The sequence below is a fragment of the Eptesicus fuscus genome, chromosome 14, assembly GCF_027574615.1.
Source record: "Eptesicus fuscus isolate TK198812 chromosome 14, DD_ASM_mEF_20220401, whole genome shotgun sequence".
NCBI classification, from domain to species: Eukaryota; Metazoa; Chordata; class Mammalia; order Chiroptera; family Vespertilionidae; genus Eptesicus; species Eptesicus fuscus.
In genome coordinates this window covers 78,754,701-78,782,681 of record NC_072486.1, presented here as the reverse complement: position 1 = coordinate 78,782,681, position 27,981 = coordinate 78,754,701, and the positions used below count along the sequence as shown (strand labels likewise).

The following is a 27,981-nucleotide window of genomic DNA, read 5'->3' as shown; positions in this document are numbered from 1 at the left end:
TTAGGACTACAAGCTCCAGAAGCTCATGGGCAGGCAGGAGGGCGGGGCCGGGCTGGAGGCTGGGGTGCCGCCTCCTCTGCATTGCCGGGGCCAGAATATTAAAACGGAGGGCCCACAAGGGTCCCCGAAGCTGCTGCGATGCAGAAATACGAGAAACTGGAGAAGATTGGGGAAGGTAATGGGACCACGAGATGTTTTTGCAAGATCTTCTGCATTCCTTGCATCTCTGGCTCCTCTACCATCAGCAATGCCCACAGACTCGGACCTCAGCACTGGCTGCAGCCCTGGCCCCGGGCTCCACACTCCGTGCAGACTACAATCCTCCTGTTAGCATTTCCTGCAGACGCCCCCCTCCCAAACTTAGCACTCCCTGTAGGCCCGACCTCCGGACCTCAGCACTTCCTGCATTTCCTACCCTCAGCACCACTTGCACAACCCCCTTCCCCCCCAGCCTCAGTTCTGGCAGCAGACCTCCAACCTCAACATTCCTGCCAGCCTTCATTCCTCTCCCAGACCCCTGCTCCCTATTTCCGGCCCCTCTCAAAGCACTGCTTTCATTGTAGACCTACCTGGCAGTCACAGCCTCTCCCTGCCGTAGACCTCTTGGAGCCTCTGCAGGCCCCTTCTGTGCCACGTCCCCACTCAGAAAGCTCCGCCACGCCCGGCTTTCACCCTGATTCTCTTCTCTTACTCCTCCAGGCATCAGAACACAACTCCCATGATACCTCCCCTCTTGGGAAGGACTTCTTGGGGTGGGGAAGGATGCCCCATTCTTTCCCTCACCCCACCCTCCTTCCACTAGGCACCTACGGAACAGTGTTCAAGGCCAAAAACCGGGAGACTCATGAGATCGTGGCCCTGAAACGGGTGAGGCTGGATGACGATGATGAGGTAGGACTGGGGTATCTGGGCCGGGGTGGTTGAGGGCCTAGGCTGGATGGGATGTGACTGTGGCCCACCCTGCCCCCTCTATGTGTAGGGAGTGCCAAGTTCTGCCCTTCGGGAAATCTGCCTACTCAAAGAGCTGAAGCACAAGAACATTGTCAGGTGTGTAGACCGGCAGGATCCTCCTTGTCTGTGTGGCCATCGGAGGAGGCGGGGGCCTCGGAGGTGGTCTGGGCTGATAGTGGGATGTTAGGAGCACACTTGTGGACCTGCCTGGCTAAGCCCTCCCTTCTCCCTAGGCTTCATGATGTCCTGCATAGCGACAAGAAGTTGACTTTGGTTTTTGAGTTCTGTGACCAGGTGAAAGTGGGACTTGGGGGACAGTAGCCTTGGGAGGATATAGGGGCCCAGACTGAGGTTAAACTCTGTCCCATTCCCCCACTCCATCCCTTTTTAGGACCTTAAGAAATATTTTGACAGCTGCAATGGTGATCTAGATCCTGAAATTGTGAAGGTGAGGGGACTGGTGTTCTGGGATCTCATGGAGGCTGGGGTTCGAGTAGACGTTCAGTGTACCTGCTCTTTGAGCACCAAGCTCAGGCCCTGAACAGAGACACTCTGGGTGTCAAGGACTGAGAGAATCCTGTTGTTTACTCTCCAGGAGCATTTTCCCATGATCTCTGACCTGACAATAATGGTCTCAGTGACATGATTTACACCTGAGAGATGAAAAAATGAGATTCAAAGAGATACATCATTCATTCATCAAATACTTACTGAATGTTTTGCTGTGCGCCAGGCACTGTTCTAGGCCCAGGACCAAGTACCTTGTCTCAGACTCCAAGGGAAACAAATGCTGAATAATAATACAGCACAGTATATGTATATGTTGACTGTTGTGATGTGGGTGTTCAAATGAGGCCAGAGAAGGGACAATCAGTGTGGGCCGGCAAGGCTGTAAGTCCCCCCATTCATTGTTCATTTCTAATATCCAGCATAATACAAAGTAAGTCCTTGATAATCAATGAGTGGTGTGTCGCTGAACTTGGTGCTAAAGTCCAGTGGGTACAAAGCAAAGCAGAGGGTGAAGAGGGGAGTTGGGCACAGCTTCCCATCCAGAAGGTCTGACGCCCTCTTCCCTGCTCCTCCCCCAGTCATTCCTCTTCCAGCTGCTAAAAGGCCTGGGATTTTGTCATAGCCGAAACGTGCTACACAGGGACCTGAAGCCTCAGAATCTGCTCATAAACAGGGTACCTCTTGGGGAGAAGGTGGGAGATGGGGGAGACTGGAGCCAATGGCTGAACGATGAGGAAGCCAGGCTGGAAGGTGGGACCACGGAGCTAGCCTTGACACTGTTCCTCCCATCTCCCTCAGAATGGGGAGCTGAAATTGGCTGATTTCGGGTTGGCTCGAGCCTTTGGGATCCCTGTTCGCTGTTACTCAGCTGAGGTGAGCGGGTGGGGTGGGATACTGGGTTGAGGGAGGGCTTCCCCAGTGAGCATCTCTCTCAGCTCCTATTCTAGGACCCAAAACATTACTTTCTCCTATCTGAGCCTCCTCCCCCCTGCCCTCTAAGTGGGGGGTCCCTGTGGGTGGGGTCTTTTCCAGGTGGTCACGCTGTGGTACCGCCCACCGGATGTCCTCTTTGGGGCCAAGCTGTACTCCACGTCCATTGACATGTGGTCAGCCGGCTGCATTTTTGCAGGTGACGTGCTGGGGGTCTGCAGAGGCACTTTCTCTCCCCTTTGAGCTGACAGATAGGGTTTGGAGGGTCCCCTCAGGGGCAAGGAGCAAGGCCGTTGGGGCTGGGAGTCTCGGGAGTGAGGGTTTCTTCATGTGTCAGCTCCTCTCACCCTGTCCTCTTCCTCCCAGAGCTGGCCAATGCAGGGAGGCCTCTCTTCCCCGGCAACGATGTAGATGACCAGTTAAAGAGGATCTTCCGATATCCTTCCATTCCCCTTCGCCTCGAGCCCTCTGGAAGGGGAGTAAGGAGCCTTGGGCGATGGGCTGGGTCAGCGTGGGAGGGGCTGTGAGCTTCTGAGGGTCAGGGGATGGAGGGCAGAGGGTGGGGAACACCCCTGGTTGTCACAAGGCAGCTGCATGCAGCCAGCTGGAAAGAGTGTGACATGTAGACAAGGAGGTATCCCTGGGGGAAGAAGCCAAGAGACTCCTCAGGACCAAGGAGCCAAAAGGATCAGCAGGAGGGTGTGTGGGAGTCGGGGAAGGCTGGCCGGTCCTCAGGACACAGACATCAGGGTTCAGGGCCCAGCAGATGACTTGTGTATCTGTAGCCCCTGGCCACGGTAAACACCATGCAGGTGGGACTGAAAACGAGAATCCCATGTGCTGGGGCTGCTTCTGTCATGAGCTGGCGGATAAAGCGGGGCGGGCAGGGGTGAGTCTGAGGAATCCTTCCTGGGAGAAGAGCCTCTCACCCTGCCCTGTTGCATGAGTGATCCTTGACTCCCTGGACACACTGCTGGGGACACCGACTGAGGAGCAATGGCCCGCCATGACCAAGCTGCCAGACTATAAGGTGTGACGGGGGTTGGGGGTCATGAGCAGCAGTGGTCCTTATTTCTCAGCCCTAGCAGCCTCCATGCCCCATACCTCTGGTCTGACTCTGTCTGTCTCCTACAGCCCTACCCGATGTACCCGGCCACAACATCCCTGGTGAACGTCGTACCCAAGCTCAATGCCACAGGCAGGGACCTGCTGCAGGTGACCAAGAGCAGGGGAACTGGGGGAGGGTGGGGCTCCGGGCAGCTGGCCCTGCCTGACCCTGCCACGCCTTCCTTCCGTGCCTCCAGAACCTCCTGAAGTGCAACCCCATCCAGCGCATCTCGGCAGAGGAGGCTCTGCAGCACCCCTACTTCTCCGACTTCTGCCCCCCCTAGGCTCTGGGACCCCGGGCGCCAGGCTGGGGCCTGGCCTGTTTCCAGCCCCCTCCCGGGAGGGGAGGAAAGCAAGGACGCACAGTGTGCTGAGCTCCAGCTGTGCTGGGCCCACGAGGGTGGAGGCGCCCTCGCCTGGGTCCTCTCTCCCTCTACAGACTCTATTTAATTTCATAAATTGGCTCCTTTCCCACAGTCTGGCTAATGTGGTGGTGGGTGGCTCTGAGAGGGTGGGCTTGGGCTGGGGTTTCTACTCCGCTTCACCACCACATGCAACCCTGTCCTGTCCCACTGTGCTGCTGTACGTGGTCCTGGGCTGGGGGCTGGGGGCTGAGGGCAGGAGGCTCTCAACCCAGTGGCTAGGCTCAGGGCAGTGCGGTGCCCCCACGTGCTTATGTACTGTGCACACCACTTTCCTGCCCACGAGGGCCCGCGACTGAGGACTTAGGCCGCCAGTGTCTGAAAGCTTCCACTGGAACAGGGGAAAAGGGGGGGGGGGGGGTTTCCATGTGGTTCTCCATATCCCATGCCCTGTCCCTTCCCTCTTCACCAACCCCCCCCCCCATACCTAGGCCTGCAGGCTGGGACAGGAGAGACTCAAAGATGTAGTGAGATCAGGAACACCTCTCCCTGCTGCCTTGTCCGTTTTCTAATATTTGGGGTTGCAGGGGAAGTGGGCTGCGGCTGGGTGTGTCCTCACTAGCAGAAGTGAGGCCGGCCCCTCACCAGCTCAAGCTGGGGCCTCTGCTGTTGAAGGGAGGTCGGGAGGCTGGACAACAGCTTGTGTTTTTGGAAGTGGGAGATTCCCTCTGTCTTCTCCCTGCCTGCTCCCCACTTCCCTGTAGTCCCCCCGTGGGATTGTCCGGCCACTGACTCCTGTCTGCCTGCACACCTGGCTTTGGGCTCCATTCTCTCTGAGATGTCAGACTGAAGCTCATTCCCGCTGAGGTACAAGTGACTGCTGCCCCCTTATTACTCTTCTCTCCCAGAGAGACATTGGGAGGTTAATTGGGAAGCTGCCCACATTTCAGACACCGTGTCCTTAGATGATGGCTGGCAGAAGTCTTGTGCCTGAGTAAGGCTGACCTTGGCCTGAGTAGTCTGCCTGTAAGAGGAATAGCTCAGGCTGATGCACTAGAACTTTATTTGGGATGAAGATGGCAAAGTCAAGTGCAGGCAGAGCATGTCCAAGATGTCAAGGTTCGGCCCTGAAGACACAGACAGCAGGTCTAGAGCCGTGTGACGAGGTAGCAGGTGCGGTGGGAGGCAGAAAGAGTCCTGGTGACGGCACAGGGAGGGGTGGAGGGCCTGCTGAGACACAGACCACAGCGCTGGGACAGGAGGCCTCGAACCAATGCCCTTCACTGCTCCTGCCCTCCTGGACCTGAACGTCACCCTCTGGACTAGACTGCCCCGCCGCCCTTGACCTTAGGGGGGCATTTTGTGTTACCTGGAGCCTAAACTGAGATTGGGCACTTGGTTTCCATGGCTGCCCAGCCCTTCCTGAAGCTGTGGGAGAAGGGAGAGGGTCAGAGGAGGGGAAGGCTCCTCCCACCCAGCCAAGGCCCTGCCTGCCCCTCCCTGCCACTTCTCCCCAGCCCGGCTTCAAGGGACAGGCGGAGCATCAGGTGGAGATGGCAGGGGAGGAAGAGCGGCTGTTACCAGATGGGTGCTGGAGGGCCTTTGGGTCCGCTTCCGGTTCCAGAAGTATCCCAGGACCCTGTCTAGGAACACCTGGGGCAAGCAGTGGGGGAGGTGGTCAGCCCACACTTCCTCTCCCCGCCACCCGGTCCGGTCCGGGCTTCCTTCCCTCTCCCAGAGCTGGGGCCCAGGCCCACCTCGCAGAGGTAGTCCAGGATCTCGAGGATGGTGAGCAGGCTGGCCCCGATGAACAGCCCCATCTGGCCCCCAATGTCGCCTGTGGAGATGGGGTCCCTGTCAGCTCACAGCCACCTGCTCTGTCCACACCTCCCCGGGGCACCCCGCGCACACACACCTAGCAGCTCCGACACCTCATAGGCCTTCTTCTGCTCCACTGTCTCGTAGTTGAGGGCCTCAAAGAAGATGTCCAACACCAGGACGTTCTCCCTGGGGACGGGGCGGGAATGCTCACTGGACAACCCCTGGTGCGCGTTCTCTGGTCTGATTCCTTTCAAGAGCCCTAGGTGACATCTCACCCCCGTTCGCTCGCGGAGGACACGGCGTCAGAGATGTTAGGCGGCTAGTCCAGAGCCCCGTGCTGACAGGCAGACCGGTGTCCCACCGGGTGGGCACAGGGAGGCCTGCTGGCCCGGAGGAGGCGCCCGCTGCCCCCCCGCCCCGCCCCGCCCGCCGGGCTCACGCGATGTAGGCCTCGCTGCGGTTGTATTTCCGGGCCAGGTAGCGGGCAGCAGCGCGGCTGGGCATCCGCACCATAGAGAGCTCCTTGGCGTAGCGCGTGATGGCGCACGGGTTGGGGCACACGCACGTGTCCTTCCGCAGCATGGCGTCTGCGGGCCACAGTCGTCTGAGTCAGGGCTGCCTGCCCTGTGGGGTGGGGGTCCCGGGCCCAGCGAGGCGGGGACGGGATGCAGGGAGCTTGCCCTTACCCAGCGTCGGGTCGGCGCAGTCCTTGTACTGCTGGGGGCTGCACACCGGTGCGCTACCTGCGGGACCAGATAGGAGGGCGTGTGTGACCGCTTCAGGCCCGGCCCCTCCCCACGGCACCGTGTCCCCTCCCCCACTCCTTACCAGGCATGTGCATCATTCGGCAGCCGCACTTCCGAGCCACATAGCGGGTTTCACAGGCCAGGCGACACCCCATTAGACTATAGGGAGGGCTGGGGCCTGGGCTGGGGCTGGGGGGACCCAGAGGACCAGCGGGTTCTGGTTCAAAGTCGGGGTCTAGGGATGCTGAGCTGCAGTCGCCCCAGGGTGGTGGCAGGAAGCTCAGCTGTAGAGGGACGGGTTAAGGAGGCTTGGGGAGAAGCGGGCACCCAGGGGGAATGAGTGGTCACTGAGGGGTTGAGGCCCTGGGACAGGTCTGAAGAGCTGCAGGGTTGGGGTCTGAAGTGGTGTGGGCTGAAGGAGGGGGGTGGAGCCTTGGTGGGGGGAGGGGGGCTTGGCCCAGGCAAGGATACTTGCTGCTGCTGGCAAGACACAAAAATCTGGTAGCCAGGGGCTGCCCCAAAGCCCAGCTGGTCGATGCTAGGTGGCTCCTCCTGGGTGTGGATCTGCACTCGGATCCCCACCTCAAATGGGGTCTCCTCTGTGAGGGGGGAAGGGGACCTGAGGCCTGGGTTCCTGGAGGCCCTGGCTGCAGCCCCTCTCCCCAGGACTGTGATGGGCCAACCCCGCCCGCTCCCTACTCATAAAGGAAGGACATGCTTCAGGTCCCTTCCCAACACCTCCTCTCCTTCCCAGAGCCTTTTGCACCCCACTGGTGGCCACCCCCTAGCCTCGCATGCGGGCTCCCCTACCCGTGTCCTTCCACACAGGCAGGTACTCGTCCTGCTGCACATCCAGCATGACCTCCAGCCCATTGCCCGCTCCGCCCTTGGGGGTGGTGAGAAGCTCTGCCCCATCCGCACCGGAGTTGAAGGTGTAGCACTGACCCATCCTGGTAAAGATCTGGGGGTAGGCAGACGGGGTGCAGACCTCACCAGGGAGCAAGGGGTCCCGCCAGGCAAACCCAGGGCCATGGACCTCTCCCTTCCCCATCCCCTGTTTGGATTTCTTCTTTGAACACGGAGGCCCACATCTCAATGTCCCCATCATACAGGCGCATGTAGTTGGACCCTCATGGGCTCCCATCACGCCACCTTCTCACCCCTTCTATCCCCAGCCAAGGGCACCAGTCCACAGGGCAAGTGTTTCTTTAGAGGCTGGGGTGGAAAACAGTGGGTTCCCGTTGCTCCCCTCCAGGACTGGCAGAACGTGAGGAAGCAGAGGGAAACCAGCCCCTCCCTCGCAGAAAGTGGCGTCCTCGGCCCAGAACCATCCAGCGCCACTTGTATCCCTCCACCCCCAGTAGTGGGTTTCCATAGGCAGACCTGAGCCCACAGCCAGCTTGGGCGAGTGCCCCACTCTGGAAGGTGTGACCTTGCACACTCTAGTCCAGCTGTGACAGAGTGGGGCCCCAAGGAGGAAGCTTCCTGGTCTCAACGGAAAGGCGGGTATTGGTCGGTGGGGGCCTGCATCCTGGCTGGGAAGGAAAGGGTCCCAGGGCACAGGTGTTAAGATTCCCTGGTTTGGGGGGAACCTGGGCTGCCAAGACTGGGATGGCAGGCCCTGGGCACTCCTGGGTCTCTGGTGGGACAGGGTGGGTGGCCAGCTCACCGCAGTGAAGTTCTCAGGCCCGCAGGGTCGGCCGCGGTAGCGACAGTCCAGCAGCATGTCCTCCAGGGTGTGCCCAGCCCGCGTGTAGAGTCGGGCCATGTCGAAGGTGGGGCTGGGCATGAAGCCAGGTGGTGTGGGGGGCTGGCCCAGTGCGCGCAGGAAGGCGGCGTGCTCAGAGGGCTCCAGGCCTAGCAGCGAGGGCCCGGCCCAGTGCAGGTCATTGGGCGTGAGACGTGAGCGGCGCAGCGGGTTGATGTTGCACAGGGTGATGGCCGGGAAGGTGAGCTGGTGGCTTTCACGCTCGTCCAGAGCCGTCTCGTGATGGAACTCCCCATAGTAGCGCACCCTCTCTGCCACCTGGTAGAGGAAGGCAGCCATCGACAGGAGCACGGCCACGGCCCACAGCCCCCGGCGCGGCGTCAGGCTTCCTTGGCCAAAGACATGGCTCAGCCCGTGTAGCGTGCAGCTGCTGGCGAACACACTGATGTCCGAGGCCTGCCGCCGGGCCTCCTCCGGCCCTGAGGGGGGCTTCATGGCCCCAGCTGTGAGGGAACAGAGAGGGCTGGGGTTGGTGGCCAGGCTACAGAGGCTTAGGAGCAGGAGAGGGTCAGTCTGAGGTCTGGGAGGGTCTGGCCAGGCAGGGGACAGTGCAGGTGGGAGGCAAGGAGAGGAGCCACACCTGAAGGGAGGTGGGAGGCACTGGCCTGGCTGGGCTGGATGTAGTGACCTGAAGGGTCCCGCTGGCCTTGTCCAGGAACAGGCTGTGCTCCACTCCACGGGCCGGTGCTGGGCTGGGGGCTCCGCAGCTGAGCAGGTAGGGTGCAGCCTGCGTGGCAAGCAGGGCTGGTCTGCTGTTCTGCTGAGCCAGAGCTGCCGCAGAGGATTGGGTTTCAGCAGTGAGGGGCATGGGGGCTGGCAGAGCAGCCTGGGAGGTGGGGAGGTCCCTGGAGCCCCAGACTGAGCCATTAGTGCAGCATTGGGGCGGGGGGTGGGGGGGCGGCGGTGTTGAGGCCAGAGGCGCCAGCAGGAAACCACAGCAACCCTGGTTGGGCTTGAGGAGAACCCAGAGATAATCGGGGCTGGGGGTGCCCTTGGGGCCTCTAGTTTCCCAGCTGCAGCCCCTGTATGTGGGGCTGAGAGTCAGTCACTGGCCCTTGGCCTGGCTCTTCCCTCCTCCCTCCTCCCTTCCCACTGTGTGTGTGTGTGTGTGTGTGTGTGTGTGTGTGTGTGTGTTCATTTTGCAAAGAGGGGAGTTGGCTCTTGGCCAGGCTGGAAGGTGGTGTGGCATTTGGCATTGGCCGCCTCCTCCTTCTGAGCCCCCAGTATTCCAGCCTACACCAGATGGCCCAGGCCTCTGCAGGTCCCACTTCCTGGGGAGATCTCTTGAGTGACCCTCTTCCCGCTCCCTCCCCCAACTCATGCCCTCCTGTCTGGAATGTTGGTCTCTACCACAAAGTGGGCTCACCTGCCACACTCCCAGGTAACATAGTCCAGTTCCCAGGATGACATGGATGTTCTGATTTCACATCTTTTTTTACTTAACGTATTCTGGGGACCACGCGATATCCCGTGCTGGAAAACTTCCCCGTTGTTAAATGGTTGCATACCCTTCCATTATGTGGACACACCCCTGTTGATGTCACCATGTCCCTGATGAACTCTGGGGGTTTCCAGTCTTCCATTACAGTGTGCTCAGCAACACTTAACTCCCAGAAACAGAACTGCTGGGTCAAGAAGCAACTTCATGGGTCATTTGACGCCACAAAATTCCTGGCGTAGGAGTCAGACCATTTTGTGCTCCCAGCAATGACAAGGGAGTGTGCGTTTTTGTGAGCTGGCTGGCTGGCCCTGGGCCAGAGCTCGCACATCTGACTGACAAGCGTCAGAGGATCCAGAGCCCGTGGGGCATCTCCCAGCAGCTGGAGCAGGCACCTCGAGAGCAGAGCACAGCCTGCGACATCACTGCCTGCTGGCCTGGCGGGTCAGGGTGTCTTGGGGACCCAGAGGGCCACAGGAGCCAGCCCGGTATAGAGGAATGGGGAGACAGATGCTGCACTGGGGGCCTGAGAGAAAGCAGGTTTTTATCTTTAACTCTGATCTGCTTCTACTTCGTCTCTTTCCACAAAGCATTTGAGGCCGCCGGGTACGTGTTGGTGGGCTCTTGGCTGTGAGTAGAAAACAGCTCACAACATGGTCACAGGCACTGCAGTTGCCTGTCGGACGGGCAGGGGCTGTCATCGCCATCGTGGGCAAGGGGTGCTTAATGAACACATTTTGGACAGAAGACACAGAAGGGGGTGATACGGTTTATTGCCCAGGTCTGACCACCTTCAGAGGCTGCAGCGTTCTGAGTTTTAAGTACTTTACCACCGAAACGCTTAAAACAAGCTGTCCAGAGGAAGCACCGCCAGGCTCAGGATCCGTGTTCAATAGCCAAAGGAGCCAAGGTCCAGGTTCAGGCTCCTCGGCGCCAACCTCATGGCCTTCCAGCCGAAGGCCCACCATGGACCTCACCACCCTCCTAGCTGAGCGGGGCGGGAGCAGGATTTGGAGAGGAAACCCTGCTCTCGGGGGCAGCAGGTGCTTAGCTGGCAAAGCGAACAGAAGTCCGCCCTGGGCTCTGCTTCCTGGGCGGGGTGCCCTGGGATGTGATGGCCTCCACCAGCCAGGGCGTGGGCAGCAAGGCAGGGCACTGTGGCCATGGTATCAGGGGGTTTCTGGTCCTAACCCCCACACCAAAGAGGATATGGAGTTTCTCATCCAGCTCCTGGACCCACACCTCAGCTCTGCTTCTCCTGCAACTGCTGCTGCCCCCCAACCCTGGCCTCACCCCCTGTGCACAGGATAAACCTACCATGCTTGGTCAGCCTCCAAGGTCTGGCACAGGCAATCCCTCTCCCCACCCCAGGGAGCAGGGCTCAGGGTACCTCAGCCAGACGTGGCTGTGAAAGGGGAAGGTTGCCCGCTGACCGGTGACGTGGGCAGAACCAAGGCAGGAGGGGCGTCCATGAGGGCTGGTGGGAAACGGTGGCTACTCTCAGGTCCTCGCTGGCTTCCCCTGGTCTGACCTGCTCCAACTGGTTTTCTATTTTGTCTGCCCAAAGGGCTTAGCATTAACCCCTCCCTGTGGTCTGGTGCTGGCACTCTGTGCTCCTGCAGCTGTGGGTGCATCGGCTCCTGCTCTGTCCCCTTCAGGCTGGTGTCCTCATGTAGAGGGGGGCTGTCTACAATCTCACCGTGTTACAGACTCGGGGGGGGGGGCAGTGGTGAGACAGCCAGGCTGGACCACAGTGCCCACCCCCTCACTCCCTCCCCGAGGGCCTGTCAGGCATCTGTCCTGTTTGGATGAGGGAGGGTGAAATCTAGAAACAAGGACTGTGTGAAGGAAGAGAAACTGTCCTGAGGGTGGGGATTGTGTGTTTGAGGAGTTGACCCAGGTTGGGGGGTTCCTTCTTTAAGGGTCCAGAGAGGCCGTGGGGACAAAGGGGTGTTGGGATCAGCCTAGGAAACTGAAGTCTGGCACGGGTGTGGGGGAGAACCCCAGGGTGAATTCTCCTACCCACCCCCTGATCCTGAAGGTAGTCTCCTTAGGGCTGGGCCCTCGACAAATTTAGGCTGTCGGGTAGGAGGGAGGCTGGCAGGGCTCCTGAGAGGTGGGGAGGGAGAACAGAGCATGGGCCCGGGACTCTGCCTCTTCCCTGTGCAGCCCAATGACTCAGTGGCTCTGGCAGGAGGGCGGCAGCCAGGAGGTAGGTGGGGGAGGGGAAGGCAGCAGTTCAACTTCCTTCCAGCCCAGGGCTTGTCCTGGGTTTATTGTGGGCAGGAGGCAGCCCACAGCCAGCCGGCCCTCTGGGGAGCTCAGTCCTCAGCCATGGGCACTAATGCTTGGCAGTGACCAGACTGCAGAGGGCTGCTCTCAGGACTTTGCATGGTAGCTCCTGGGGTCTCTGGGTGCCTCAGGAGGTGGGGTACCCAGGGCCTGTCTCCTGATGAGCTCGGCATAGAGTCCGCCTTTCTTCAGGAGCTCTTCATGGGTCCCCTCCTGGAGAGGAAGGAGGGGCAGATGGTCACCCAACACAGCTCAGAGCTCAGGGCCCTACAAAGGCAATCGGGCTCACTGTCACCTAAGCCAGTGTCCCTTCTGGGGACACTATGAAACCAAAGCACAAGTGGTTACAGATGCCACTGGCACATCTGTATTTGTGAGCCCCACCTCCCTGCTGTCCTCCAGGCCCCTCACATAGCCCAAAGACCCCCAGCTCAGGGCCCAGCGCCCTGCAAACCTTCAGCTTTGGCTTGAACAGGCCCTATGCAGCCGCCACGCCTGCTGCAGACCCTGCCTCTGGGTGCAGCTCCTGGCTGGTCCCTGGGGCTGCCTCTTTGGTACCTCAGCCCCAGGCACACTACACTTCCCGGACGGGGGAGCTCTCCTGCCCCCAGGGGACAGAGGAAGACTCTGGGGGCCTGCGAGGCCAGGGCTTACAGAAGGGCAGCAATTTCTGAATCCACATGGGGTGCTGCTTGCAGAAGGCAGCCCCAAGCCCCCAGGACTGGGCCACGCCCTCAGAGCTCGGCTGAGCACTGCTCCAGTGTGTCTATGGCCCAAGCTCCCCCCTCCCCCTCCTCCCTCGGCACCCACTAACCTCACAGACGCAGCCCTGGGCCATGACGACGATGTGGTGGGCGCCCCGCACGGTGCTGAGCCGGTGGGCGATGACCAGCACAGTGCGGCCAGTGCTGGCTCGGTCCAGGGCCTCCTGCACGACCCGCTCGGACTCTGCATCCAGAGCGCTAGTTGCCTCGTCCAGGATCAGCACCGCTGGCTGCTTGATGAGAGCGCGGGCGATGGCCAGGCGCTGCTTCTGGCCACCAGACAGGGTTGTGCCCCGTTCACCTGGGGAGGAAGGGGCCAGGGCAGGGCCTGAAGCAATCCTTAGCTCTGCGCTTGGGGGAGGTCCTGCAAAGCGGCCCTGGGTCTGTTGGGAACTTCCCATCTGGCCCCTTGGGGTCCCCCCTGGGCCTGTGCGTGTTCGCCCTGCCTCTGCATCGGCTCCCACATCCCTGTGCAAATGCACGCACACTCGTGCAAGGTGATGTGAGTTGTGCACACGGTAGGGCTCGGGGTGTCAGAGCCAGGATGGGGCCTGAGGTTCTAGCCGCCTTCCCTGGCCTCCGGATCTCCGCTGCCGTGGGGACATCCAAGACCTGATAGAGGCTCCGGGGGTGTGACAGCACAGCGGGATTCAGAGCCCACCACCAGGCATTCTGGGGAGACCACATTTGGGGAGAACCGCAGGGGTGGCAGCCTTGGAGCCACAGAGCCTCCAGGTGACGCAGTCACAGAGCAGTGAGGGGCAGGCTGAAGCCCAGAGCAGCCTGGAGCGTGCTGGGTGAGAGGTACGACAGTGCCACCCAAGAGGCTGTGAATCTGAGCAGCGAGTAAACTAGCTGGTCAGTAACACAGGACATGAAGGATGGCTGCAGACGGGGGCACCCCTTGGAGGTGGAAGTTCAGCTAGACTGAGACCAAAGTTCAAGAAGAGAGCTGAGAACCTGGTATGCCTGTGCCCAGAGACATGCGGGGGCATTAGCCACAGAGCCCAGAGATGGGGTAACACGCCCCAGACGCCGGAGAGAAGACCTCCAAGATGAGCGACGCTGCAAGCTGCCACGGGGACGCTCTACAGTGCGTCCAGTGGATCTTCCAGACCCACCAGAGGCCTCTCCTGGGTAAGTCAGAGAGGACACTCCTTTAAGTCAGAGAGGACAGGAATGGCGCAGGAGCCAGACGATGGGATGACTACGAGATCACACCCACTGCTCGGGTCTCAGAACGCAGAGGCCCCAACACCCCATCACTGTGTCCCTGGCGGGTCCTGTACAGTTACACATCACTTAACGATTAAATACAGTCTGAGAGCCCTAGCCAGTTTGGCTCAGTGGATAGAGTGTCGACCTGTGGGGCGAATGGTCCCGGGTTCAATTCTGGTTAAGGGCACGTACCTTGGTTGCAAGGTCCTCCCCGACCCGGGGTCTGGTTGGGGCTCATGCAGGAGGCAACCAATCAATGTGTTTCTCAAATCGATATTTCTCTCTCTTCCACTCTCCCTACAAATCAATGGAAAAATATCCTCAAGTGAGGATTAAAATAAAACATTCTGAGAAACGAGTCACTGGCAATTTTTATTGCTGTGCAGCCCACCACACACTTAGGCTGTGCGGGTACCACCGTCCTGCACGTGGTCCGTCGTGGACCAGGACATCACCATGCGGCCCAGACACTGCCTCCCTCCCTGTGGTGTCTGCCTGTGCAGCCTGCTTGTGCCTGGACTCCCGTCCCCACGGCCGCAGTTGTGGCCTAGCTTCCCCGATGCGATGCCTATTCCCGTCCCTCGGCCCCAGCCTCGCACCATGGGCCCTGCAGACCCAGCAGACACTGGCACTCACCGACGACGGTGTTGTAGCCCTCGGGGAAGCTGGTGATGAACTCGTGTGCGTTGGCTTCCCGGGCCGCTGCGTAGACCTCTTCATCGGAGGCACCCAGCTTCCCAAAGCGGATGTTCTCCATGATGGTTGTTCCGAACAGGACTGGCTCCTGGGGTGGGATGGGGAGTCCACAGGAAACCCTCTGACTTTGCCCCAGCCCCGAGGGGGGTGTCAGAAGAGACTATTTTGGACAAACCAGGACCCCTTGGAGGGCAGGCAGGGCCAGTTCAGTTACAGTTCAAGTGAGAACAGAGAGGCCCATCAAAGCTGGGGGGCTGGGTTCCCCGCAGAGCCCCTTCCCTCGGCAGGGATGGGCAGAGGGGTGTGCGCTGCGGCTTTCTTCTGCCGTGGAGGCAGCCTCGGGGGTTAGCAGGTGCCCGCTTAACCCACGCCCAGCGGGCAAGCGGACCCTCTCTGGGCGGCACTACCGCAAGCAGAGGCAGTGTCGGACCTTGCTGAGTGAGTGAGTGGCCGCCAGCAGCACCAGCAACATGGCACGGCGCTTCTAGATCTCTGGACGCCGGGGCTTGTTATAGCCAGGGATCCTGACACAGCCAGCCAGCCCTTTCCTGGCTTTGATTGAGGAGCAGCCCTTACAGAGACCAGGGCAGAGGGCGGTGGTCCAGGCCGTGGAAGCCTCAGACCCCAAGGAATGCCGGGGAACAAGCGAAGATGGCGAGAGCCTCCCCCCACCACAGAGCAGGGATGAAGGGCTGGGAAGGAGAAAAGGCCCAGGTGCCATGAGAACTGAGAGGCAGGGCCTGGAGGAGGAGGGAGGCGTCTGAGGGCCTGGGCCATGAGGAAAGCCTCTTCTCTCCACACCTGGCTGATGAAGCCGATGACCTGGCTCCGGAGCCAAGAGGGGTCGAGGGTCCGCAGGTCCCGCCCGTCCAGGGTGACCCTGCCTGCTGTGGGGTCGTAGAAGCGCTCAAGCAGGGAAGCCACGGTGGTCTTTCCTGCAGAGTAGGGGTTAGGGAGACAGGGCAGTCAGGGAGGGGGCATGGGTTTCAGGGGTGGCAGTGGAGGGGTTCTGCTCTGAGTGGCCACCACAGGAGGGAAGTCACAGGGTGAGAGGCTGTGGGTTCCTCTTACCTCCACCGGACTGGCCCACAAGGGCCACGATCCTGCCAGGGGGCAGCGTGAGGGTGAAGTCTTTGAGCACCGGGAAGCCAGGGCGGCAGGGGTAACTGGGAGGAGCAAGACACCCTCAGTCAGATCAGGTTCCTGGTCCCTGGTTGCCCTAGTCCCTCCTGAAGTCTCCTTGTACACGGGGGGGCTGATTTAGAGGGGACACTGGCCTGCAGGTCCCCAGCCTGGAGGGAATGACCCTGCACCCACCCACTGACACGTACCTGAAGCTGACGTTGTGAAACTCGATGGACCCACGCAGCTGCTCTCTGGGGACACAGCAGCCTCCGGACAGCGGGATGCACGGGCTCAGAGTCATGTACTCAAACACCCGGGCGCCCGCGCTGAGCCCCCGCACCACCTAGGAGGGGATTCGGTGTGCAGGGAGGGCTCCCATGCAGGTGTGGCATCCCCTCGGCCCACACCCAGTTCCTGCAGAGCACAGTGACCCTGGCGGCCACCGGACCCACACCCGACTCTGCCACTCACCTGACCAAACAGGACAGAGAGGTTGGCCATGGACCTGTGAGGAGCAGAGAAGGGCTGAGAAGGCTGGCACCAGAGGGAGCCTGGGTCTCAGCTGGGGAACATGTGGGCTGCGGCGAGGAAACGTGGGCTGGAGCCAAATGCAGAGGAAGGTCCTGGAATCGGCAACCCTAGGAGCCCTGGGCCCAGGCAGGTCACAGGCCACGTCGCTTCTCCCTTTGGAGCCACACCCTTGCTTTGGTGGCAGGAGGCTCATGAGCATCACTCTTAGGACCAGGACTCCAGGGCTCAGTGGGGCTGTACCCTACATGGCTGCACCAGCAGAAGCAGTCAGGGCTGTGAGGCCCACAAGGCAGGTCAGATCTAGATGTTGACCCACGGGGGAAGCAAAGGCTAATTAAGTGGGGGGGAATGGATGTTAGTCCTTTTAGAAAGAAAACAGAAGCCCTGGCCAGGGTGGCTCAGTGGTAGAGTGTTGGCCTATGCATCCAAGGGTCGAGGATTCAATTCCCAGTCAATGGCATGTATCTGGGTTGCAGACTGGATTCCCAGCCCAGGTCGGGCATGTGCAGGAGGCAACCAATAGATGTGTCTCTCTCACGTTGATTTCTCTCTCCCCGTCCTTCCCTTCCTCTCTTTAAATTAATGAAAAAAATATCCTCCGGTGAGGATTAACAAACAGGTGAGAGTGCACCACAGGGCAAACTCCGGGACACCCCTGGAGACACTCTGTCAGGGATGGTGCGGGTGAGCATCTGTCTAGACAGCGGCCACCTCCTCCATCATGCAGGGCTGCTGGCTGCTGGGAGGAGGTGAGTCACTGTTCTGTCACCAGGCCGCACTGCCTGGGCGGCCCATGACAACGTGTGGGTGCGTGCACAGGGCCTTCCTGAGGAAAGGCTGATTCCTCAGCAATCTCACTTCTTCCGCCCGGCGTGGGGGAGGGAACAAGCCTACGGGGAAGCGGTTCTGGCGGGCTCAGAGCACCAGCACTTGCCAAAGGGAGCAGGATGCACTGAGTAAGGAAGAGCCAGGGCAGCGTTATCTGGGGATGAGAAGGGAGAGATCTGGAAGCCATTAGTGCCTGGCAGAGGTGCCAGCAGCAACCGAAAACCAGATGCACATGACTCGCTGGTGAGCATGACCTTGCTCTCCGAGATGGCCCAGAAGCCAGGCCTCGGTTCTCCCCAGAGACCTGGCCAGGAGCGGGGGAGCCAGGTGAGCCCAGACCCGGATGTGGACCAGTTGGTGTGGCTCTGACTGTAGTCTAGGCGCCTCCCCATCGCTCTGGGGGCCCCCGACGCCACCAAAAAGAATACCTGGATGGGGTCCAAAGGTTGGGGCAGCTTGAAGGCAGGGCAGCACTGCCTTCCTCTCCTCCCCACCCCTCCCCTCTCTCCTGCTGGACCCAGGAGAAAACATACCAGCTTCTTCTTTAAAAAAAAAAAATATTTTATTGATTTTTTACAGAGAGGAAGGGAGAGGGATAGAGAGTTAGAAACATTGATGAGAGAGAAACATCGATCAGCTGCCAAGGCACATGCAACCAAGGCACATGCCCCCGACCCAAATCGAACCCGGGACCCTTCAGTCCGCAGGCTGACGCTCTATCCACTGAGCCAAACCAGCCAGGGCCATACCAGCTTCTTTAATAAAATGAAACCCAGTTCCTCCAAGGTGGGTGGTGAAAATTCCCATGAGGTGATAGGCCCAAGGCCTGGAGGAAGGATGGGGCCACCCAGGACTAGAGGGGCTGAACGGGCCTACATCAGAAAGCACTGGGCAGCCAAAACCGGTTTGGCTCGGTGGATAGAGCGTCGGCCTGCGGACTGAAAGGTCCCAGGTTTGATTCCGGTCAAGGGCATGTACCTTGGTTGCGGGCACATCCCCAGTAGGGGGTGTGCAAGAGGCAGCTGATCGATGTCTCTCTCTCATTGATGTTTCTTTTTTTTTTTTTTTTTAAATATATTTTTTATTGATTTTTTACAGAGAGAAAGAGAGAGGGATAGAGTTAGAAACATCGATGAGAGAGAAACATCGATCAGCTGCCTCTTGCACACCCCCTACTGGGGATGTGCCCGCAACCAAGGTACATGCCCTTGACCGGAATCGAACCTGGGACCCTTGAGTCCGCAGGCCGACGCTCTATCCACTGAGCCAAACCGGTTTCGGCTCATCAATGTTTCTAACTCTATCCCTCTCTCTTCCTCTCTGTAAAAAATCAATAAAATATATTTTTAAAAAAAAGAAAAAAGAAAAAAGAAAGCACCGGGCAGAAATGGGGCCGAGGACGGAAGTCCTTTCCACCTGCCTGTCCGGGTTAGCTCCATTCTGCCCGGGACAATAAGGCGGACGTGAGGGATTCTGTGAGGAACAGGTGGGAGACACGGAGCACAGCCAGGTGCCAAGTGCCATCAGAATGGGGAGCAGCCGGTAAAGGGCACAGGGGGGGTGGGGGGGGGAGGGAGGCCCCTGGGGTGAGGCTCTATTTCCTTAACACGGCTGGTGGTAACACAGGTCTTCGCTCTTCATGACTTACTATGTAATAGTCAATCTTCTACTATTTGTTGGAACATAGATGTAAGTTTTATACACTTTTGTGCACATGGGATGTGTGTGGAGAAGCGGCAGAAGGCACTGCTGTTTCCCGGGAAGGAAGATACAGGGAAGGGGGCCTGAGGCCATCTTGTGGCAGTCAGCCTAGCTCCGGGCTGCCCGTGGGCAGGCGGGGCCCAGAGGAGCAGGCACGTTTCAGAGCAATCAGCACAAGGAGCCGCCAGGGTGCAGGGTCGGGAGCAAGTCAGGCAGAGGAGGGCAGGCCAGCTCTTATGGAAGGTGGTCATCCCGAACCTTATGCTGCCGCAAAGGAAAGAAATTCTGACACAGGCTACATCGTGGATGAACCTGGAAGATGTTCTGCTGAGTGAAATCAGGACAAATTCTGTGTGATCCCACTTACAGGAGGCACCCAGAGCAGTCAGACTCAGAGACAGAGAGTAGGGTGGTGGGTGCCAGGGGCTGGGAGAGGGGAGCATGGGGGTTAGTGTTTAATGGGGTCAGAGTTTCAGTTTTGCAAGATGAAAAGTTCTGAAGACGATGGTGGTGATGGTTACACAACAGTGTGAGTATATTACTAAGCTATAACTTAAAATGGTTAAAATGGTAGCCCGGCTAGTGTGGCTCAGTGGATGAGCATCGACCTATGAACCAGGAGGTCACGATTCAATTCTCGGTCAGGGCAAATGCCCAGGGTGTGGGCTGGATCCTCAGTGGGGGGCACGCAGGAGGCAGCCGATCAATGATTCTTTCTCATCATTGATGTTTCTATCTCTCCTCTCCCTTTCTCTCTGAAATCAATTATACATATATATATATATATTAAGATGGTAAATTTCATGTCATGTGCATTTTACTATAATTTTAAAAATGTGCCCTTGCCAATTTGGTTCAGTGGTTAGACCATTGGCCTCAGCACTGAAGGTCAAGGGTTTGATTCCGATCAAGGGCATGTACCTGGGTTGCAGGCTCAATTGCCAGCCATGTTGGTGTGTGTGAGAGGCAACCAATCGATGTCTCTCTCTCTCACATTGATGTTTCTCTCCACCCCACCCCCATCTTTCCCTTCCACTCTCTCTAAAAATCTATTGAAAACATATTCTGGGGTGAGGATTAACAAAAGGAAACACAAAAACGTTTTAAAGCTCCTGAGTTGTTTGGAAGGCTGACAGGACAACTGCATTTCTGAGTGGCGTCAATGAAGCAGCTGGAGGGCTGCTGGAGCCGAGGGAGCAGCAGGCCGGCACGCCGTCCCTCCAGCCCACAGGGCTGCTGAGGAAGGGGACCCGCCTCACACTCACCTCTGCACTGTCTGGGAGGCCACCAGGAAGGACATGAGGTCTCCCCCGGTCAGCTGCTGTCCAGCCACGAGGGAACCCCCAATAAATAGGGTGCCCAAGACCATGCCTGCGTGGGGAACGGACAGGTGGTTAGGAAGGAAGCAGCTGGAAGCACAGGGCAGAGCCTGGCCAGGCGGTAGCCCGTTCCAGTCCCTGCCGTGCCTCCACTGACTAGCATTTCGGTGAGTCACCTGAATGGCCCGTCTTTGGAAACAAGTAGCCGGAGGAGGGGCCACGTCCTCGCTTCCTCCTAGCCATGCCACACATAGCTCGGCCGTGACATCAGCCCACCTGCCCACCCTGCCTGCGTGACGAGCTTGGGCTCCTGGCACTGAAGGGCATCAAGCAGGCGAGGGCTGCCCTGCGGGGACCTGTTTGCTCCTCCCAGCCCTGCCCCCCAGGCGAGGCCTCTGCTTACTCACAGTTGAAGGCGATGTTGGAGAGCCCCTGGAACAGGGCGATGCCTCTGCCCAGTGCCTCTGCCTTACAGCGGGACGCCTCCAGCTCTGCTCCGTAGCGTCTGGGGACAGAGGCCGAGCCCAGCCCTCAGGAAGCAGCCAGCCCGGGCGCAGGGTATGGGAGTGCATATGGGGAGCCCCCCTGCTTTGGGCTCCACCCCTGCCCGGGACTCACTCCTCTTCCCGCTGCTCCATGGCGAAGGCTCTCACAGTCCGAACATTACCCAGGGCCTCATCCGCTACACCCGTTGCCCTGGCTACCTGCAAAGATTCCAGGAGATAGGAAGTCAGGTTGGTGATGAGGAGGAGTGACAGAGCAGAGAGCAAGGATAGGCTAAGGAGGATGGGTGGGAATTCTGGTACCTGCTCCTGACACTGGCGAGACAATTTTCGGAGAGCTGAGCCCATCAAGGTGCCAACTCCCATCAGGGAGGGCATGGCCACCATCAGCAGTAGCGTGAGGCGTGTGGACAGCATGGACAGGGACACCAGGCAGCCAACCACTTGGGTGCAGCTTCGAAGTCCCTGGGTAGAGGGAAGGAGGAAGGAAGGCAGTTTGGCACCAGCACCACAACATGGGGGATGTTATGAAGGGTCAGCTGGCTACAGCTCTACATCTACAAGGCCAAGGCTACAGGTCTCACTCCTAGAAGGCCAACTGGCCACAGAACATAACCCTTTCTTTTTTTTTAGTAAATGGTTTTTGACATTTTATTACTAGAGGCCCAGTGCACAAAATTCATGCACTCGGGGGGGGGGGGTGGCGGGGGTCCCTCAGCCTGGCCTGTGCCCTCTCGCAGTCCGGGAGCCCTGGGGGCGGGGGGATGTCTGACAGCTTAGGCCCGCCCCCCACGGCAGTCGGACATCCTTAGCTGCTGCGGAGCCCCGGCTGCTCACCAGCTGTGAGCCAGGCTCCGGCTTCTGGTTGAGCTGTGCTCCCCCTGTGGGAGTGCACTAACCACCAGGGAGCAGCTCCTGCGTTGAGTCCCTGTCCATGCTGACCGTGTCATAGCAACCAGCCATTCCACTGTTCGGTCAATTTGCATATTACCCTTTTATTACATAGGATTATTATTGTTAAAATATATTTTTATTGATTTCAGAGAGGAAGGGAGATAGATAGAAACATTAATAATGAGAATCGTTGATCAGCTGCCTCCTGCAAGCCCCGCACTGGGGATCAAGTCTGAAATCCGGGCATATGCCCTTGACCAGAATTGAACTCTGGACCCTTCAGTCCGCATGCTGATGCTCTATCCACTGAGCCAAACTGGCTAGAGCCATAACCCTTGATTGACAAGTAGGCATGAAGGGGCTGGATGAGAGTGTCTGTGGACATGGCTTCCTTCCCCTGACAGATCCCAGTGTGCCTCTCTTTCTGCTCTAGAAACTGACACTGTGATCCAGCAGCCACAGTGCCAACAGGATGGACGCGGAGAGGACATCAGTAATATAGTAAAAGCCATCGCTCATTCTCCTCAACGCTGCCAATGTGCCAGGCCTCCTGGGGGCCGGGGTGATTCTGCTTTTGGCAAGCTGGGCCAGGAAAGGCTCTTGTCTGAGTCCTTGGGAAGGTTTCCGGGGGAGGTAGGATTTCAGAACAGGAGAGAAACAGCTTATCCTGACCTTGGATACTGCCCTGGCACCTTCTTCCCTGAACTTCCCCAGTCCTTCACCCACACCCTCACCAGGCGTGGGGCCCAAAGGACTGGGCGGGGCTGGCCCAGTGTGGCACTGACCTGGGAGATGACAAGTTTGAAGGACGATTTAAACTCCTGCACGTCAGTGGTCAATCGGCTCACCAGCTGCCCTGTCTTTTTAGCATCAAAGAAGGCAATGTCTTGTCTGGCAGTGGGACCCGGGGCAACAGTGGGGGATAGAGACGTTACTTCAGAATAAGGCCCCACCTCCAGACATTCACCGGGACCCCTGTGGGGCCCATGGGTCACTCCCACCCAGTCGCACCCTGCAGCTGGCCGTACCGGAGCAGGTTGCTGAAGAGGGCCCTCCGCATGTCCAAAGCCATGCGCTCTCCGATGCGGGACAGGAGCACCAGGTACCCAAAGGTCAGCAATCCCTGGGAGAGAGGCAGGGGCACTCAGGGGTGTCCAGGAGCTTCTCTGCCTGCCCGGGCCCTCCTCTCCTGCCATACCTGGAGGCCGTAGAGGATGAGCAGGTAGGTGCTGAGATTCCGGGACTCTTTCAGGAAGTTGCCCATGTGGTCCCTTGTGTACTTGGCCACAATCTCCACCAGCTGGCCCAGGAGTAGGGGGATCTGTACGTTCACCAGGGCCGCACCTAGTGCCAGCTGGGGGAGCACAGACATTGAGAGGGGGCCAGACTCTTGACCTCCAGCTCTGACCTTAGCCCTTCCTCTCCTGCTGCTGTCCATGCTTTGGCTGCTCTCGTGCCTCTTTCAGAGTCTAAGCTCAGGCTGCCAGGCCCTGCGGACCCCTGTACCCTGTACACCCAGCCCCCCTGCCCAGGTTCTCCTGGTATCCCTTGGCCTCCCTCCTCAAGCCAGCCCAGGCTGCTTCCCAAGGTCTCCAAAGACTCCACGAGGCAGGCAAGCTGTCCCCACGCAGCTCTGGCTGGGGCTTCTGCAAACCCTTGACTGAGTTGTTCCCTATCCCTGGTTTTAGGGGTGTAGGGGAATAGCTCACCACGATGGCCGCCCCCAGGACCAGCAGGTGGGGGCGCAGAAACTGCCAGAAGAGCTTCCAGTTAAAGCGGGTCTCCACGTCAGAGGGTCTGGAGTAGGCAGGAGGGGCCTCTTCTGCCTCACACAGTGCCACAAGGCAGAGGCGGGGGCACTTACTCAGCACCACAGGGCCCAGGAGGACTCCCCCAACCCAGCACCAGGAAGAGGGGCTTCGGCCCGGACCTGGTGGCACTTGAGGGAGGCGAGCTCGGAGCTGGGACCGCAGCTGGGCCACAGCCCTGAGGAGATAGGAGCTGTGGCGGCCATCAGAGTGCCTGTAGGGAGAGAACTGCATTGATGGCTCCATGCCCCGACTGTCCTCCAGCTGATCATGAACCAGCCGAGCCCTGGGGTGAGCCCTCTGGAGGGCAGCACATCCCTTCTGCCAGGCCCTGCACTGCATTTCTTAAGCAACCTGTTTCTGAAACAAACACATGCAAAGCAGCTGAGGAATGAGACAGGGGCACGTGCAGTCACTCAGACAGCCCGGCCCTCTCAGCCTCCGGAGGCACCTCTGGACCAGGGACTGGCTGCAACCCACATGCTGTCAGAGCCCAGGACCCAGGACAGCAGAGCTGGAGGACACCCTGCCTGGCAGCTAGTTCAGGGCACTCCCTTCCGGGGGAGGACACAGAAGTCGTGAGTGCACACGGCTCAGAGAAGAGGGGGAGAGCACCCAGCCTTGTGGCCAGGGCCCTGCCTCAAAGTGTTAATGGTCTATGTTTCATCTTGAATCCCTGGGAGGGAGATGCTGTTATTCACACTTGATAGACGGCAAAATCATGTGGGGCTGACAGAGCTAATAAATTGTCCCCAAGCAGCAGAACTGGGACTAGAGGGCAACCCAGACACGATTCCAGGATCTAGGCTTATTCTCCTCTGTCCTCTGTGACGTGCCCAAGGCCACATGTAGCAGGGCCAGGACCCAAGTCTTCTGACTACTGGTCAATGCTTTTTAAAGAAATATATTTTATTAATTTTTACAGAGAAGAAGGGAGAGGGATAGAGTTAGAAACATCAATGAGAGAGAATCATTGACCAGCTGCCTCTTGCACACCCCCTACTGGGGATGTGCCTGCAACCAAGGTACATGCCCTTGACCGGAATCGAACCCGGGACCCTTCAGTCCGCAGGCCGACGCTCTATCCACTGAGCCAAACTGGTTAGGGCTGGTGAATGCTTTTCGCATCCCATCACCTGGCTCCTCCCAGGCCTCCAGTGCTCATGTGACAATGTAGGGAGGGAAAGTGTGACACACTCCCTCTCTGCCAGCTAAAGGAAGAAAAATAATAAAAATGCAAATAACATATCTTGTCATCTCGAATAGGCCAGGATCACCTCCTCTTTCCTGCAGCTTCTGTATCTATAAACAGCAATGTAGAGTTGTGTGCCTCCTGTGCCCCGTGCTCTGCTGTGAGGCAGGGAGAGCAGGAGCTGAACAGGAGAGACAAGTAAACACCTCCTGGCAGAGAGCGGGGCAGGGGAACCAGGGGCACTCGGCACTCCTGGTGCACAGAGCAGGGACTGTCCTCCTGCCTGAAGGAGTCGGGAAAGGTGGCCAGGGAGCAGTCATCACAGTCCTTGTAACAGCTGGACTTCGGAGGGCAGTGAGGACCAGTTCCGGTTTTTAGGCTGGCGTGTGACAGTCAGATTTGCATTTCAAACATCATAGCAGAGGGATGTGGCTGGAAGAGGACAAGACTGGCTACAGAGGCCTGTTAGGAGTGGAAGTTATAGCCAAGAGTACAGAGTGGGATGCTCAAAAATCCAAATGAGATTATCGATGGGGGAAGGCAGTGGGTGAGTTTTTCCTTTACGGTGATAGTGTTTTATACTCCCAGGCCCTCCTAACTGCAGACTTCACCTCAACCTTCCCTTCCTTCAGGAGGCCCATGCTTCTTGCCACCTCCACCTTACGCCTCCACTCACACCTTCCCACCTGCCTGGTGTTTAGGTCTTGTTTTCACTGTGTAATTTATGTCTGTCCTAAGGTGTGTGTTTTTTTTGTTTTTTTTTTTTTGGTTAATATCCTGAGGATATTTTCCCATTGATTTTTAGAGAGCAGGAGGGAGAGAGAAAAATCCTACATTGATTGGTTGCCTCCCACAAGCGCCCTGACCAGGAACTGGGGCCCAGGAATCAAACTTGCAACCCAGGTACATGCCCTTGACCAGGAATTGAACCCTCCATCCTTTGGTGCTCAGGCCAACGATCTAACCACTGAGCACACCAGCCAGGGCTGTCCTAAGGTGTAAATAGAGGAGCTCACTCTCCTTCTGCCCTGTGTAATTGTCCAACTTCCCCATTAGGCGATCATAGGAAACTTGTATTATTCCCCATTGCATCCTCACCACTTAGCAGTGCTCAGGAACAGAATGGGTGTTTAAAAAATGTTTGCTGAGTGAATGCCCTCATTAGAAATGCAGAACAACCTGACCTAACTCACAACTGCAGGGTTTGCAAAGTTTCAGATTTACTGAGGCCAACAGTAAAAAATTCATTTTACAAAGTAACCCAGTACTGAACGTAAATACGTCACACAAAGTAGAAATGCTTCACAAAAGGATACTTTCTCTATTTTTAAATATGTATTCTATTTTTTATTACATTCACTTTTAAATGGTTCCAACCCATTAAGTTCATTTGATGATCTATTGTGTTATGACTTTAACATTTGAAAAATACTGCACAAATGAACGAACAAGTACTTGAATATTATTGGATTTATTTCCTTGGATTTCTCTTTGGCTTAAATTATACTAATAGTCTTATTTTTTTCCTACTGATTGTTCAAACCTTTTAATAATTTACTATGGACACTTTCCAGCTTTTCTTTTCTTTAATATGTTGGTTTTTTAAAATTGATTTCAGAGAGAGGAAAGGAGGGGGAGATAGAAATATCAAGGATAAGAGAGAATCATTGATTGGCTGCCTCCTGCACGCCCCCTACTGAGGAACCAACCCACAGTCCAGGCATATGCTCTGGCCAGAATCCAATCGTGACCTCCTGGTTCATAGGTCGACACTAAACCACTGAGCCACACCCACTGGGCTCCAAGCTAAGGCTCTGAGCATGGCTTGGTCACTGCCAAGAACTTGCAGATTACTTCCCAGCACCAGTACTTCTGGCTCCAGCTCCACCCAGCTCCTGCCCTGTATCAATCGGATGGATTTACCAAAGCACAAGTCCACATCCACCCACCCTGGCAATCTGCTGCTGCTTGACCCTCAGATTATTCACTCCAGGGTCACAAGGAATCAGTACCTTCTCATAAAGCATTTACACGGGAGCCTCCGTTCAGGGTCCTCTTCGTTTCCCACCCCTCTCTTTCTCTCTCTTTGGACCAATGTGTGCACAGTGAACATACAAGAACACACAGGGACAACTTACTGGACTGCCTGTCTTTGCTGAAAGTACCCACATCTAGGAACCATTTTTGTTCAGCTCACTTTGAATCTTGGGAGCACCACTAATACTAAGTGTCTCTGGACACGAATCATTTTTCCCCCACAAGGAAATACGATTTAATTCTACACATTTACAATCCAAGATAAAATAGAAAAAAACACACACGTGGAAAACCAAACAAGACCAGCAGTCCAAGACTCGAGGTCACTATTTACCGCAGCCCAGGCTGCGGCAGCTGCGTCGTTGAGGCAGGACCTGGGTCTGACCCAGACGCTGCCTACAGCAGGGTTGTTCTGGGGTCCATTCTGAACTTCACAACTTAGGCTGAAGCCAGGGCCTGCAGCCGAATAACTTTTATCCAAATTGCTAGACCAATTACGGGAACAGGGCCGGAACACCGGAAGGGCCAACACCTGTGCAGCTCGGCGCCCCCTGGTGGGCAGGGAATACGGATCGGGCGTGGTCGCGGACCCAGAGCGTTCCCTCAGTCGGCCCCAAAGCGGACACAGATGCGCGGAGCCTCCTGCTGGCACCAGGCTCATCCTTATAAATAATTGAGGCCAATTCTCCGGGGAGTGACATTCCACCCTTGGCCCGGTCGGACTACAACTCCCAGCAGGCCTCGGGCGAGCCCGGGACTCCATCTCCCGGCGGCTCCACCGCCCGGCCAGCCGGTCAATGGCCCCGCGCTCTTAGTAGGTCTTTTTTTTACCTGACGGCCGAGAATGTCTGGAAGCGGAGGGGGATTAGAGGCCTGCCTAGGACAGTACCTCCCCGAATCCCGACCCGAAATAAGTGCACCAACATGATGGGGGGGAGAACAGGAGCAGCCGGCAACAGCAGCTTCACCCTTATCCTATCGAGGACTCCATGTTGGCTCCGGCCACCATCCCGACAACCCCCTCGCGACTCGGCGATGATTGGCATCAATGTCGTTGCAGGCTATGATTGGAGGAAACGTTGTCAGTTCTCCCTCCGGAACTGTGATTGGAGAAAGCCACCTGCCCCGCCCAGGCTATGGGCGGGCCTAACAGGTTGGGGCAGTGCCTTCGCCCGCTGCCTGACGGGGCCCTGGGTGGAAGTCTTGAGTGTGCTCAGTGCGTCCCCTACCCCGGGGTAGCCATAGTGACGCGTCCGAGAAGACCTCCCTGCTGTTCCATCCGAGCTCCCAAAGGACTCTAGAGCTCCCAGGGTCTCCTGGCATTGTAGAGCGCGGGCTCTGGGAAAAGAAGGGGCAAAAATCCGCTGGGGAGTTCTTTTTCAAAACAAGTGCACGTGCCTTGCCACCCACCCCGCTCTCCTAGGCTGGTCAGAACTCCGG

The 27,981-nt window shown here is 57.9% G+C and overlaps 3 protein-coding genes across 4 annotated transcripts; 1 reads left to right on the top strand and 2 right to left on the bottom strand.

Annotated features, from left to right (window-relative positions):
• The first annotated feature begins 52 nt into the window (after positions 1-52).
• Positions 53-3,966, top strand: CDK5 (cyclin dependent kinase 5). Its single transcript, XM_054726120.1, has 12 exons — positions 53-175; positions 803-891; positions 980-1,047; positions 1,185-1,245; positions 1,343-1,399; positions 2,040-2,135; positions 2,260-2,334; positions 2,494-2,590; positions 2,758-2,828; positions 3,362-3,421; positions 3,526-3,606; positions 3,696-3,966. The coding sequence occupies exons 1-12, from the start codon at positions 139-141 to the stop codon at positions 3,780-3,782; spliced, it is 879 nt and encodes a 292-aa protein (XP_054582095.1). The 5' UTR covers positions 53-138; the 3' UTR covers positions 3,783-3,966.
• Positions 3,967-4,918: 952 nt separating this feature from the next.
• Positions 4,919-8,630, bottom strand: ASIC3 (acid sensing ion channel subunit 3). Of its 2 annotated transcripts, none has more exons than XM_054726253.1 (11): positions 8,097-8,630; positions 7,238-7,388; positions 6,899-7,026; positions 6,510-6,711; positions 6,368-6,424; positions 6,121-6,268; positions 5,776-5,867; positions 5,618-5,697; positions 5,442-5,513; positions 5,230-5,288; positions 4,919-5,110 (listed from the first exon to the last, which is right to left on the bottom strand). In XM_054726253.1, the coding sequence occupies exons 1-11, from the start codon at positions 8,628-8,630 to the stop codon at positions 4,975-4,977; spliced, it is 1,659 nt and encodes a 552-aa protein (XP_054582228.1). In that variant the 3' UTR covers positions 4,919-4,974. The 2 variants fall into 2 exon arrangements, with proteins under 2 accessions (XP_054582228.1, XP_008156994.2); XM_008158772.3 differs by having other exon boundaries at positions 4,926-5,087.
• Positions 8,631-10,396: 1,766 nt separating this feature from the next.
• On the bottom strand, positions 10,397-27,536 carry ABCB8 (ATP binding cassette subfamily B member 8). Its single transcript, XM_008158791.3, has 16 exons — positions 27,373-27,536; positions 23,214-23,526; positions 22,703-22,858; positions 22,533-22,627; positions 22,290-22,395; positions 20,914-21,075; positions 20,726-20,811; positions 20,515-20,612; positions 20,054-20,159; positions 16,200-16,233; positions 15,935-16,071; positions 15,675-15,769; positions 15,405-15,538; positions 14,544-14,691; positions 12,740-12,990; positions 10,397-12,138 (listed from the first exon to the last, which is right to left on the bottom strand). The coding sequence occupies exons 1-16, from the start codon at positions 27,465-27,467 to the stop codon at positions 12,013-12,015; spliced, it is 2,142 nt and encodes a 713-aa protein (XP_008157013.2). The 5' UTR covers positions 27,468-27,536; the 3' UTR covers positions 10,397-12,012.
• Positions 27,537-27,981: the final 445 nt, after the last annotated feature.

Coding starts and splice junctions, on each gene's coding strand:
- ABCB8 (XM_008158791.3), bottom strand. CDS start 27,467: ATGTTGGTGCACTTATTTCGGGTCGGGATTCGGGGAGGTACTGTCCTA. Junction 22,396..22,532: donor CTCTTCAGCAACCTGCTCCG/GTACGGCCAGCT, acceptor TCCCACTGCCAG/ACAAGACATTGCCTTCTTTG. Junction 20,613..20,725: donor ATGGAGCAGCGGGAAGAGGA/GTGAGTCCCGGG, acceptor CTCTGTCCCCAG/ACGCTACGGAGCAGAGCTGG.
- CDK5 (XM_054726120.1), top strand. CDS start 139: ATGCAGAAATACGAGAAACTGGAGAAGATTGGGGAAG. Junction 892..979: donor GGCTGGATGACGATGATGAG/GTAGGACTGGGG, acceptor CTCTATGTGTAG/GGAGTGCCAAGTTCTGCCCT. Junction 1,400..2,039: donor TAGATCCTGAAATTGTGAAG/GTGAGGGGACTG, acceptor CTCCTCCCCCAG/TCATTCCTCTTCCAGCTGCT.
- ASIC3 (XM_054726253.1), bottom strand. CDS start 8,630: ATGAAGCCCCCCTCAGGGCCGGAGGAGGCCCGGCGGCAGGCCTCGGAC. Junction 7,027..7,237: donor GCCTGTGTGGAAGGACACGG/GTAGGGGAGCCC, acceptor CCCCCCTCACAG/AGGAGACCCCATTTGAGGTG. Junction 5,289..5,441: donor GGCCCTCCAGCACCCATCTG/GTAACAGCCGCT, acceptor CTTCTCCCACAG/CTTCAGGAAGGGCTGGGCAG.